A 14417-nucleotide genomic window follows, 5' to 3' on the forward strand; every position below is an offset into this window, starting at 1 on the left:
ATAGTGTATTTTACTTCCCAATTATTCATGTGAAGAATTGCCATTAGTGGACATACCCTGTTCAGTCAACAGTGAAAGCAAGGGAACCCTGCCCCTAGAAACCATCCTGTCACACCAGTTCTAGCTATTCATGCTAAGTCAGATGAAGCAGTTTTCCTCAGTGCCGTACAGAGGTTCTGCTGTCTGCTTCTGCCTGTCCTCCTGAACTCTGAGGATGTGGAATGAAGTAAAACAAACATACGTTTCTGACACCAAAAACCTCAGCCTCTCCCAGCACAGTTAATGATGGATCACTCTGGCTAGGACTCATAAGCAAATTTCTATGTGCACTGAGGGCAGCTACTAGAGACATATGTACACAAATTCAATATATTTAAAAGCATGTATTTCTTTCTTCTCTCTCCCACCTCCCCCCAGCCATTAAGTAATAATTAATGGGTGGAAGTGGAACTAGTATACTGACCTCATCAACGTTCTCAAATGCATTGATGACATCATACGGCAAACATGAGAGCAGATCGATCACAAACCAGGTCTTCAAGTAATTCATGCGAATCAGCTTTGGGTCAGAGATCACCTCTCCTGCTGGCCCCACAAAGGTGGTATGGAAGTTAAGCACAATGTCTACCAAAAAAATGACATCTACAATGCTGTCGACTACTAGCCATGCCACATTGTTCTGTTTGGTTTTAAATGAGACATTGTAAGGGACCAAAATAGCAGTGTAGAAGGTTAAAATCAAGATGATCCAGTCCCAGGTAGTCTTGAAAACACAATAATGCAAAATTATATGTGGCGGAGTCTTTGGTGCCTCTTGTTTGTACTGTGGGAGGATTTCTGAGCCCAGCTGCAATACCTGTAGTCACAGAGGTTTCAGAAGAAAAAAGAAAACATGTTTATTTTTTTAACGTTATTTTTCACATTGTAGATTCTCAAGTGTACAACAGTTGATAAAAATACATATCCATTAACTCCTTTTATCACCACCAAACAATAACCAAGTCAGGATAAGTATTCTGTTAAACAAATCAACCTAAGAACAGTTGCTGGGTTTTTTAATGACATTAATTATTTTTTGATGCTAAGCCTAATGTGCCCAGTCTCCAAGACATGTATGAGCCGGCTCCTTCAGCAGTCTAACCAGACGAGACAGATAAATGATGGGCAGGAAGGCAGCTGCAAATAGAAATCAATGGCAAAACCAGGGACAATGCCATTTCTGAGTTTCAGTCCAGCATCAGGACCACTGCACCACATTGTTTTTCAACATTTTCTGTTTAACTCTTCACTATACTGTATCTGAAATAGTCTTATACTACAATCTGCCACAAATGGATGGGCCTTTGTTGTTCTTCTCTGGGCCATGCGGGACCAAAGACATGGGTGACTATCATTAGCCTCAAGAACATAATTTTGAACTTTAATTTTTCACTGAAAGATCAGTGTCATCACTACTTGATGATGTATGGTCGAGTTACAATGCAGTTAGGTCTGAATTGAAGAAGGCACTTTAGCAAAAGGTGATCTGTCAGCATGCATTTTAAACCCTGGACCTCAAGCTGAGCACATGCTCCAAGAGTTTTGCATAACTGCAATCTTGATCAGTGCTGCCCATTTTAAGTCTACTATCTCTCCAGTTCTGCATACTAGCGCAAAAAGAGTATGATTGTGTATTTAATTCTTGGGAACTAGTCTCTTTTACATACCTATGAACAAGAATGTGTTTGTTTATGAATATACATGAGGATGAAACCAACATGAAGGATCTGTCTCCAAATATAGACAAGTTATATTTTAAAATTAAATTTGTCCTGGATGAGTTATGGGTGCAAACTGAAAGGAAGATGGAGGTTTGCTCAAGTGAGATGTGCTTGCTAATGCCAAACTCATAGAACCTGTGAGAACTATTTAGGAGCATGGTTCTTTTTTTACATTTATTCACACGTAGTTCAGAGCAATAGGGAGCAGAGAAGGAAATTAAATGGCCACCTTCTCAGGGAGAAGATCAGACAACATAGCTATGGCAGGAGGATGTCTTGCTTTCATGCTCCTTATCTCAGCTTTTTAATGTCAATTATTGAGACACAGATTTTTATCTGCAGGCTTTTCTGAGAGTGTTTTATTATTCTTTTTTTTTGTGAACTGGTGGGCTTTTTTGCAACAGATTAAGTCAAAGGGGACAAAACAAAACAATCAGCTGCAAGAGTCATAGTTGGACAAAACAGCCTCAGATCAAGTTCCCTGCTGCTTTGAACCTCATATAATCATTTACTCTTGTGCACAACAGGGGTCAGACAATGTCAGACCACTGTCCCTTGCACATGTGTAAATGACGATGGGAGTTACAAGCCTGCTGACTCTCACCCTGGTGTATTCTCCAAAACAGAATTAGCATGATCTGCTCAGAGAAACCTGCATGTTAGCACAAGAACATCAACAGTATGAAGAAAAGAAAAAGAAGAATAAAAAAAAAGAAAAAAAAAGAGGACTTAGTATTGTTGTTTTATCGAGTCTCTAGAATTAGAGCAAAGCAGGAAAAAGGACATTTTCCCCTAATTAGAACTCCTGCAGACCAAACTAGGACTCAGACATGCTGGTTTGGGCTGGGATAGAGTTGATTTTCTCCCAGTAGCTGGTATGGGGCTGTGTTTCGGATCTGTGCTGAAGACAGCGCTGGTAACCCAGGGATGTTCCCGTTGCTGCTGAGCAGCGCCTACCCAGAGCCAAGGGCTTTTCTGCCTCTCACACCGCCCCCACAGCGAGGGGGCTGGGGGTGCACAAGGAGCTGGGGGGGGCACCGCTGGGACAGCTGCCCCCAGTGACCAAGGGGATGTCCCATTCCATATGGTGTCATGCTCAGCAATAAAATATTGGGGGAAGAAGAAGGAAGGGGGGATGTTTGAAGTGATGGTGTTTGTCTTCCCAAGTAACCATTACACACGTGATGGAGCCCGGCTTCCCTGGGGATGGCCGAACACCCGCCTGCCCATGGGAAGCGGTGAATGAATTCCTTGCTTTGCTTGTGTGTGTGGCTTTTGCTGTACCTATTAAACTGTCTTTATCTCGATCCATGAGTTTTCTCACTTCTACTCTTCTGATCCTCTCCCTAATCCCACTGTAGGGGGAATGAGCAAGATGCTGTGTGGTGCTTGGTTGCCAGCTGGGGTTAAACCACAACAACGCAGGTTCTCCATACTTCCAAAAGAAAAAAAATAAAATTTAAAACAGTTGCCTTGTGGTGAGAGGAGCTGGAAGCAGCACAAGCCAGAATCAGTCTCTTTTCTGCAGGTGACGCTGGCCAGTGAACACAGTCCCCAGAAGCCACTGGTAGTGACTGGAAGAGGCATGGGTGGTGTACTGAGTTAGTATGTGTACTCACAGTGTCTTAACCCTTCATGGGTTGTTTGCAGTTTGAGTGACAAACGTTAGGATGTCTTTTCATGACAAAAGCTCTAGCCCAAGATCAATATTGCAAATATCTCCTGCCCACCCTTTTGAACATTGCAGCTGTACCTGAATCAGTTAGAAAGCACTGAGCTGCTACTGCCTTTTGTGAGTTTTGGCATGAGTGGCAGCTCTAACATAAGATCCTAAGACTGAAATATGCTTCAATGGGCAAGTAGAGTCCTCTGAAAGATTCACTCACTGAAATAACTGATCAGCAAAACCAAGCACTTTCTACCACCTAGTAACATTTTTCAGTCAGTTAACTAGATTTCAGTTCTAATGCTGAGATCTTAATAGTATGGGGAGATTGAAAATGTAATTGCTTCTTTTGCAATCACACATTTCCTAGAGCTTAGTTTTTTAGCCTCTAGTATTATATGAAAAATTCAAACATTTTGGTAACCATTCTAATCAGCACAGAAATCTCAACCACGGAACACTGAAAAAAACAATTCTGTTAGTTCTTGTCAGATTGATTCTTATATATGTATACATAAGTTCTAGACTGAGAATTTTATAATGCACTCAGTTTTGGCCACTGCTGGTCTCTTTGTACACCAAGAATTTTGCATTATCCAAATAAATTTACTGGAAAATGTACTAATGTATTCCCATATACCTGAATAACAACAACAAAGGCAAGAACAATCTCTGGCAATAAAGAAGTGGGCAAATATGGTCTCCTTTATTTGGCTGTAAATAATTTTTTTTTTAAAATTCACAGTAAATCCAGTGGAACTGCAGGGATGTAAAACTGAACTGAGTGCCGAAAAAACCAGACTTGTAGTTTCAACTCATTAAGAAAATAAACAACTTTGCTGCTTCAGTGTTTTAAAATGTCATCACCAAGTACAAAGCATTCTTCCCTAGCTTGGTTGAGATTCAAGGGCTACAGCACAGAAAAATAAACGGATTGATGTCTCCTTCCTTTTTTATTTAGAAAGTAAATGTACCTTATCCAAATGGCTAGGGACTTTCTTAATAAAAATGGTTTGAACATCCATTACCACCTTAGAGTCTCTGGTTAAGCTCTACCAATGGCTATTTAAAGTGACCGGGGCCATGGCTTTAGCTGGTCTCCAGTGGAAGGATGTGCACCAGCGCTGTGGGTGAGAATCCTGAAAGGAAGTGCAGGGACAGGGTAGGAGATGGGCGCCAGTGAATGTCGTAGGGATATTGATCACTCACAAGCTGAGGAGAGCCACCTGCAGCAAGCCTGAGGTGTCTCCAGTCTTTTGTTTGGGTGGTGTGGGGGTGACAAGTTCTAGCCCTGGCTCCCTCTCACTATCATTAATGCACACCTTGTGAAACCACTTCATCCTGCTGGCATTGCTAGAGAGAAGAACTGTCATTTCACAGCTTGGGATGGAAGGATACCCCTCCCAGGAAAGGCAACTTGCTTTACGGATTGGCACAGGTCTTGCAGCCTCCAGGACTGCCAGCTAAAAGCTTTCAAAGGCACCAAATTCTTCTTTTCATTGAAGGAACAGGAAAAAAAATCCTATAACAAAGCTTAATTATCTCCGAGAACAAGCATGTGCTTTTAGTATTACATACAACAAGAGAGCTCAGCACTGTGCAGAAATAATGGAGTGAGGTCCACAGAGCTTAGTGCTAAAGATCTAGGTTTTGTCAGGTTGCTGCACTGAAGTTAAGAGAACTCTTTTTCTCCAGTTTTCACACCAAGGGCCACACACAGTCATTGCCGTTAGAAAAGTCTATTTCTTTACCATCTTTCCAGACACACACACCACCCCTGAGTCATCTGGAGATTAGGAGCTATAAATCCCACTCTCTCTGCACCATGTAGCAAAGCCAGGCAGACGCAAAGAGTACCTTCAGCCCTATTCCAAAGTGCTCTTGCTGCACTCCAGCTTCACGGGAGAGTAGTGCCAACCTGAGACACATTTGCTGAAGCAGTCAGGTGTGGTTACCCACCCACATGAACTAACTAGATTCAAACTGCTTGTAAAAGATACTTCTGGAAAGGGCGTGGGGGTGGATGGGTAACACCAAAATATTAATATAAAAGTAATCGTGAAGAAAGTGTACACAACGATATAAATTGATATGCTGAGCTTCTGCTCATGTGCACTGAACAAGTATTTCATTACTATCATTTTCTAAGTAAGTGAAAGAGCCCTGGTTTTGGAATATTTCTTCCCTGTCATGCAGTTACACCATACTAAAAAAAATATTTGTTTCAGAAAGTTATTAATAAAAGTATTATTCCAATTACTTATGATTCATCAGCCACTACAGTTGTATTATATGTGTTTATTATTTGTGGTAATGATGCATGATGCTTTAATAGCTCTCTAAAGCCAGAGAATATTATTTCAAGAGCAGAAATGATAAAATTCATCATGTTTCACAAGGCTGTGTTCAATTCTTTTAACATAACAAAATTTTAAAAAAAGTTATTCTAGATTTTTTTTTAAAATGGTAAATATATTACCAGTCAGGCCTTACAAATGTCCATCAACAAGTGGTTACAATGATTTATTTATTTTTAAGACTGTTTGCCTGGGGGCGGGGGGGGGGGAACCCAAAGAAAAAACCACCAACACACAAACAATCATTCATTTTCAGCTTAATCTCTCCCTTTTGTTTTTTCAGCTGCACATATTTCCTTTCTCACACTCTCCCTTACTTTTATTTTCACAGACACCCACACAAATTGCTCCCCAGCCAAGGGCTAGGTGCTAAGCCTCAACTTGAAGTACATTTAAATAGCAGTTATAAGTCCCTGGTAAACAAGGTCTAAAAAAAAACAAAAAAAAAAGTGGCAGAAGTTCCATTATTAAGCTGCGCTACTAAGCACCATTATAATTTTTCTGCTTTTATTTCTCATAGCTATTGCATTTTTCTGAATTACAACACAATCTTGTTTACCCAGAACTGCCTGGTAAATATACAGAATACATTAGCTAACACCATAGCTGCAGACGACGTGTACTATGCAGCAACCAGGAAGAAAGGTTCCTACAATCAGCTCCTTGGTGATAAAGCCACAGAAGTGTATCAACTATTTTACACTCATATTGCAAAATGTACTCCTCAGAGTTACATGACTGCCATTAGAGAAGTCAAGCTAAAAAAACCCCAAACCTACACATACCAGCAAAAGTCAGAGATTGAGGCTTAACCCTCACTGCTTGTATTATCTATGGCCTGTGATAAAACAAGTAGTTTGTCACTAACACCTTTCTTAAACTAATATTTCATAAATGAGAAAAGAAATCGTAAGGTTTTGTGGCAGGATTCTGATTTGTATTTGTACAACACTTTGCCCCACTCGGGTTCTAGGACAAAACTGGCTCCTCAGATACTCAAAAATGTAAGCAATAAAGAATCAAGAGCAACACAAGTAACATTCCAATAAATGAAGAGCCTTCTCAAGCAAACAAGATTGATGTGAAATGCCATAGTGAGTAGGAAAAGACAAAGAACAAATTTTAATTTGAACTTAAGATTTTAAGTAGGCTACCACAGAAACGAAGTGGGAGAAAGGAAAAAGATTTGAAAATACAACAGGGAATTAGAAGATCCCATGTTCAATATTATCAAGAGATCTTTCTAGAATAAGAAGCCTGGCACCCCATGTCTTCAAAGGAAGAAAAGTGGGCTTGTCTATATGATTATCTGCACTCTGCTTTTCTCCAGTGTAGTTCTATTGACTTAAGTGGAATTACAGCAGATATACAAGGTACCTAACATCTTGGGGCTAATGTTCTTTTTAAAATAATGACTGCAATATTCAGTCGGCAATTAATGAAACTCATTTCAGACATGTAAACTATACACTTGCCCTTTATTATTTGTAATGAATCAGCTGGCTGTGCCAGTTAGAATACTTGCAAAGACTTGTTGAGCACATTGGTTTGCAAGAAGTTTCAGTAATGTATAGTCACTTAGGTGCAGACTGAGGTTCACTGAGCCAAACAGAATAACCTCAGACCATTTGCCTTACATTCCACTGCCTACATTTTAGCATGAAGTAAAACTCAAGGGTAGTCATCTAAAGAGAAAGAAGGATTAGTTGATGCCAAGAGTTGAATAGGATTAGGAGGGAGACTATTCCAAATTCCAGGACTGTAAAGCAACCTCAGGGTGAACGTATGATAATCCCATGGTATTCCTACAGTATAATGTCCACGTGAATGTCTGCCCCTCCCCTGTGCTAGTATGATCTATGTTACTTCTGTACTTCCAACAGAAAACAGTTTTCCATTCTTGAGTGCACCTGTACTAAGTACTGAACAGGCAAGCTCCTGCTCATGGGAATTTCATCGTCACGTGACAATAGTACAGCCCTGGGCAGGCACTATTTATTTTGCATAGAAACTAAGATGTATACAGGGCAAAATTAACTGCCTATATGGAGACTCCATGGAACCCATCAATAGTTTATAACTCCAGCTACACAGGAAGATTAAAAATTCTCAACAAGAGTCACAGCTGTTGCTGCCACGGCATTCACAGCAAAAGGGAAAACAGCAGTGACGTGTTACATTGGCCATGCTGTCATTAACACCACATCAAGACTTTCCTTAAGCTATTTTTATGCCAGGGAGACCCAGCTACTGGCCCAGGAGACAGCTAGAGGAAACAGGAGTGTCTCTCCCCCTCGTGGTGAAAGCCCTAAAACCCTAAGTACTTCAAGGAGCCTTCTCTGCCTGGAGCTTTTCTCAAAACTTTGAGAGTCTACTTAATCATAAGGTTTCGTTTTCCTAATCTGTCTGCAGCATTGCTTGTGGCATCTCATAGCTGTTCTGTCCATAAAACCAGTAATTCAAAAGTATGTTTTAACCAGGTTTTAAAGCAGGACTGGGATCCCACTGAAAAGGAACTAGACACAAATGCAGAGAACCAGTGCCAAGGATTCTCCAGAATTTCCTTCTGTACTAGCCTGCAATTTTATACATGTGAATAGTCCAAGATCCTACTAACACTGAGATCTTCAAAAGAATGGAAACTAAACAAGAAAGTATTACTTTAATAATAATGCCATTATAAAACTTGGCTGAGATATGGAACACAACACTGCAATTAGGTTACTTGAAGTGTTTTGGACACCTGTTCCCATTCCATTGTCACGAGACACATTTCACAGCATATGTGCCATTTTCTGAGCTCCCATGCCTGCCATCAGGGTTCATATTCCCAGGGCAAGGGAAAGACAGTGCTTGGCTTACGCAGAGGCAACATACCCACAAAGTCTAAAAACATTTCTTTATGGCCTCTCAGGGAAAGAAAACGTTACCTCAGCAAGTCGCGAATGCTTGTGAACGTTCTCTCCTTTCTGCACGCTGGGAGCAAGCTGCTGCAGCACACCTCGGCTGCTTGTGAGGGCACGGGTCAAGCGAGCAAACTTTCCCCAACCTTGAGAAAACATGCAAAATTATATACATTACCAAAAAAAGCTGCAAGTGTACCACATACAGCCCCTCATAAACATAAAAAAAAAAAAAAAACCACAAAAAAAACCCCACACACACAACAAAACAGTTAAGACAGAGCAATCTCCTTCAATGCTGGCCACAAGGGAGTATAATTTAACCAACTACCATATAAAAGCAACTCACAAAATACGTGCCAGGGTGGTAAAGTAACAAAACCCATGACTGCAGTGACTTTGTGTTCAATAGCTGTACAAGAGTGCTGTTAGATGAACTGCATCTTTTGTACAGATAAATGTCCACTTTACAATAATATTCTATTAAATCCAATGAGATTTGGATCTCACAGCACTTCAGAAGACCCTCCAGATTAATCAAGATGTAAGACTGAGATCATGCAGAATGAAAATTACAGTTGCCTGTAACAGAAGTGAATCTGGCCTCAGATTTATCAAGCATAGATCTGGTGTTAGCAAAGAAATATACATAAAATAATAAAAAGCAGAGCAGACAAAGCAAAACAAAATCATTAATTTTATCCTCTCTAAACAGAAGGCAGAAACATACAAATAGATTTTCTCAAACTCTAATAAAACATTTAACAGCTTCTGGCAGAGAAGTCATATGCTGCATTTTAATTCAGAATATTTTTTACAGTCATTTCAAATGTCTTTCAGAGTAGAAAACGTTGAATGACAGTCACAAGAGCTAGTCACAACTATAACCTTATGAGCAGTACGTTGCCATAACAGGAAGTCAGGCAGAGTATACATCTGGATATTTCTGGTCCTCTGAAAGTATCAGTGCATTTAGTCCCAATTTTGAAAAATGCTACCACCACCTGTGAACTGTTGAGCAGTCTCACCTCCTGCTCCAACTGACCATGCTCAGCACTTTGCAGATTCAGTTCTTAATAAGAACCTGGTTCTGGAAAAAGTTCCCTCCACATTATGGTTTTATCACCAAAAGGAATGGTGATACTTTTAGCAGTGACTGTTTTTAAAAACCAGTCCAAAGATTAGCCTGCAAGTGATCCATAACAAGAAGAGGAATATGAGTGGTTAAAATACTGCCCAGTACTTTGAACACATCCTTGCTCAACATCTCACTTTGATAGAGTGCAGGAACATATTTGGTAATTTGAGAGGTGGGCACAAAAAATAAGCAAATTACATGGATCCAGTATTGAACAAGATCTTCCAGGGCAGACCTGAAAAGCGCTTAGCATTTTCTCCTATACAAATATGCAAAATGGTGCATTTGTTAAAGAGAAGGACAAAATTCATCAAGACCTTTTCACAACCAAGAATAAAATTGAGTATTTTCTTATGCCTTAAAGCATGTTTTAAAGCAAGTCTGTCACCAGTAATTTAATAGACAAGTTGAGTAGAATTAGCCAACACTTGTGGGCAGTATTCAGCAACAAGTAAACTGAATGATTTCCATCCAGGAAGCCAGATTTTTCCTGACAAACCCATGTAAGATTAGCTACTATACTAAAGGACTGTTTCTCAGAGAAATAAATGAACATGACAGAACCTCAAGTGAGGTCAGTTTGTTACAAACCTGACCCGAAGCATTTGATTTCTCACAACACATTTCCAAGGAAGGTGGTGGGTTTTGATGGTTTTGGTTTTTTTTAAAGATACATTTATAAAGAATATTATTTCTCTACTGTACATGAAGAAATCCAACTATAATTGATAAGCTAGGGCTTGAAAGCCTTACTGCCTTCCCAGTAAAGCCAAGAGAAACCATTTTTAAAGGCCAATCTTCAGCTGATATAAACCAAACCAGTCTTTTCACAGCCAACACAGTTCCAGTGATTTCCACCAGCCTAAAACTTTGCTTTCACAGAACTTATGTGCCAGCACTACTATGTTTTCTGCCTGTTTTGAAGGACCACAGGAGAAGGCTGCCAGCACCTGTGTATTTTCAGAAAGGTAAATCCTAGAATGGTTTGGGTTGGAAGGGACCTTAAAGATCATCTAGTTCCACCCCACCTGCCATGGGCAGGGACATCTTCCACTAGACCAGGCTGCTCAAAGCCCCGTCCAACACTTAAACACTTTCAGAGATGGGGCATCCACAACTTCTCAGGGCAATGTGCTCCTGTGCCTCACCACCCTCATAGTGAAGAATTTCCTCCTTATATCTAATCTAAATCCACCCTTTTTCAGTTTGAAGCCATTCCACCTTGTCCTATCATAGCATGCCCTTGTAAAAAGCCCCTCCCTAGCTTTCCTGTAGGCCCCTTTAGGTACTGGAAAGCTGCTGAAAGGTCTCTCCAAAGCCTTCTCCAGGCCGAACAACCCCAACTCTCTCAGCCTGCCTTCACAGGACAGGTGCTCCAGCCCTCTGATCATCTTTGCGGTCCTCCACAGGACTTGCTCCAACAGGTCCATGTCAGTATGTTGGGAGCCTCAGAGCTGAACGCAGCACCCCAGGCGGGGTCTCACGAGAGCAGAGGAGGACATTCACCTGCCTCGACCTGCTGGCCACACTTCTTTTGATGGAGCCCAGGCCACGGCTGGCTTTCTGGGCTCCAAACACACGTTGCTGGCCTATGTCGAGCAACACCCCCGAGTCCTCCTCAGGGCTGTTCTGAGCCCCTTCTCTGCCCAGCCTGTATCCGTGTTTGGGCTTGCCCCGACCCTGCGGGCCCCTGTCCCGGCCGGCCGGGAGTCGCTCCCAGGTGACACAACGGCGGCGGGCGGCGCGCCGGGTGCTGGCCATGGTGCTGAAGCGCAGCCGCGCCGCTGCAGCCCTGACGGCCAAGCAAACCCTCGGAGCTCCAGCTCCACGGGGGAACTCGAAACCCGCCTCCCTCACCGGACACATAATGATTTTAATGCCAGCTGACATAGACACCCCCTTTTACTAACTAACATCGAAACAGACTGATGGGTAGGGCGTATTCCTGCAAGATTCAAAATTTGGCTCAAAATCTGAGGGCAAACTTTCAGTGTGGTTTTTCTTCCTGTCAACGAGTTTTCTAAGAATAAGGCTATTCACACACAAACAGCGCGGGGGGAAATGGAGCACCTCACCTGAGCCTTCTTGCACAAAAGCACTGCCAAACTGTGGCATGATTTGTGGCTATGAAGGCTGAGCTACTCTGGGTACCTCCCCCTCTTCCCAAGAGTCATCTCCTTTTGGAAGGTAAAGCTTAACCCATTCCTCTATCCTCAGCATCCCTCATGAGCACCTCCCCAGCCCTACATGCTGCAAATCTCATTTGTGTGTGCCTAAATGGTGCACCAAAGAACTGTTCCCATGAACATTAGATCTCTCACCATATATTCCAAACTCTCATCAGAAAAAAATAGCACTGTTGCAGGCAAGAGACTTTTTAGCTCGCTTTCTGAACCAGTGCTGATCTGAAAGTGGCAGGCTGAGAGTACATACCCTAACTCTCTCCCTACGTTGGGTATAGCACATGGGAGCCCAGCTTGGAGATGCACATGCCACTGTGTGATGATATGTCTGAAACCAGGCACTGAAACACCATGCAAATGTCCCAGGTGTATGAATTTCATCTTTAGGATAAAACACGCTCCTCCCTATATTGCCTTTATTATTATTATTATTGAAGGAAGATAAAAATATGGGCACTTCAAAGTATAATTATAGTAGACCTGCAGATTGTGGCATAGGAAAATGAAAATGACAGAGAATGCCATTACTAATCCTATTGAATGATAACTTCTCCAATACTGCTTGAAAAGACAGCAGTATTTGTTGATTTTATTGCAATTTTTTTTCCAGAAGCCTAAGGACAGACAGAGCCTACTGCAAGTCAGATATTTAATTCAGTGAAGACAGGTCAAATAAGGAATTTAAGCCACAGAACAGAACATAAACATTAAAACCTAGCGACCATGGAGCTGATTATAGGAAGGTGGAGCTTTCCCAGACAAGAAAGTAGGTTTCAGAATGGTGTAAGAATATATTCATGTTAGTCCTGCTAGGACAGGGGGACCAGATGATATGGATTAAGAGTTCTCTTTCAATTCAAGCAATATCTATATCCCTACATCCATTCTTTTCCTCTAGAAACAGAGAAGATACAAATTAAATTGAAACCTAATGACCCTAGGTGATTCTTTTATAGATGTATATATTCCTCAAACAGACAAGAGCTCACATAGCAGAGAAGACAAGAAGAAGCCTGGAATTCAGGAACCAAACAAAGCTAGATGTCAGTCCCATGGTTGTGCTTGCCTGTGCCTCTGTCTTTGATTCTAACCCATTTTTATCATTGTTTGGTCTCCTTTTTCAGTTCTGCATAAAGCATCATGCAGGGACAAAGCAATGAGATGGCACTAAAACATCTTCAGTTTCAAAACAATGAAGAGCCTTCAAGATTAAAAGCAGTGATTTCAGAGTCCTGCATTCCATGATGCTCTTTCAGTTTTCCATCATTTAAGTGCAAAAAACTGAATAGAAACTGCTCTTATAAACACCCAAGAAGACAAGATGCCTAGAACAGGGACAAAAGCTGTCCCCTGGGCTTTGTTTCATGGGAAAATGTGGCATTGAAATAAATCTTTGTGATGTGATGTTTAACTCATCAAGATTTCTCTTCTTTAAGGGATGAAGCTTCATTTAACAGTGCCCTTAAGTTGAAGAAACCAATTTTCGGTATTTTGAGGTGAGCATGATCTGTTGATACTCAATCCACAACAACATTTATTATTGATTTGTAGGTAGTTGTTTCCTACCACTCTCCTCAATTTGATCATGATGACTCAAATTCAAACATTAGGAAGCGTGGCAGTTACACAACCCTTGTTACCAAGTTGCTGTTCCATGACGTACGAAATCCCTAGAGTTAGAACAAGGAGCCGTTGCTTGTTAGAGAATAAGCTCATTTGTTCATGGGTCTTGTGTTCACATAGAACTGTGTAAATGTGAGTAAATCAGGATTCTAGTAGTTCTTGCCTCCACTCAAACCACCTTTGTTTTCTTGCACATCAAAGATTCCTGCTTACATTCATCATGCCTCTCTGCAGACTTAATGCTTCTTGCCTTTGAAACTTCATGACTAAAACTGTCTTATTTTTCCATCTGGACTGGGAAAGCATACCAAAGTTTCATAATATACTCACCACTTCCCTTTCATTTGTTTCCTTTTTTAAGAAAACATTTCATCTAGATGAAAGTAGAGTATAACTTAATCAAAATATTTCAAACACTGGCTCTGCTTATATAAATACATCTTTAAAAACAACAAAAAATCAGACAGCAGCAACATGAAAAAAATAAAATTTAAAAAAAAGGAAAAAAGGAAACATTTGGAGTTTTCTCTGAATTAAGATGGAGGCAATCAAAATACTGTATTTTTTGTGTAGCCCTGCTTGTGACACAAAGGACAGCTTAGCCACAAAATGAAATAAAGCTTCTTCTGCAGATGATTGCTACAAAGCACAGGAAGTTACAATAGCTAGGAGGCTAAAAACTATTCTCCTATATGATTCAGTGAAGTTGAATTTAATCACCTTTTTGTATTTAAAAAAAAAAAAAAGTATCAAAAGCAAAAATTAGGATCCAAAGCATAATTTCAAA

The 14417-nt window shown here is 40.9% G+C and overlaps 1 protein-coding gene across 1 annotated transcript in view; it reads right to left on the reverse strand.

Moving 5' to 3' along the window:
* The window catches only part of KCNH1 (potassium voltage-gated channel subfamily H member 1), a 187412-nt gene that overhangs the window by 145232 nt on the left and 27763 nt on the right, over positions 1 to 14417 (reverse strand). The window contains exons 5-6 of the mRNA XM_037405730.1: positions 8714 to 8832; positions 464 to 856 (exon numbers count right to left, since the gene is read on the reverse strand). Of these exons, the coding sequence (XP_037261627.1) occupies positions 464 to 856; positions 8714 to 8832 (512 nt within the window). The remainder of the gene's footprint in view (positions 1 to 463; positions 857 to 8713; positions 8833 to 14417) is intronic.

Source organism: Falco rusticolus, chromosome 12, assembly GCF_015220075.1.
Source record: "Falco rusticolus isolate bFalRus1 chromosome 12, bFalRus1.pri, whole genome shotgun sequence".
Taxonomy (NCBI): domain Eukaryota; kingdom Metazoa; phylum Chordata; class Aves; order Falconiformes; family Falconidae; genus Falco; species Falco rusticolus.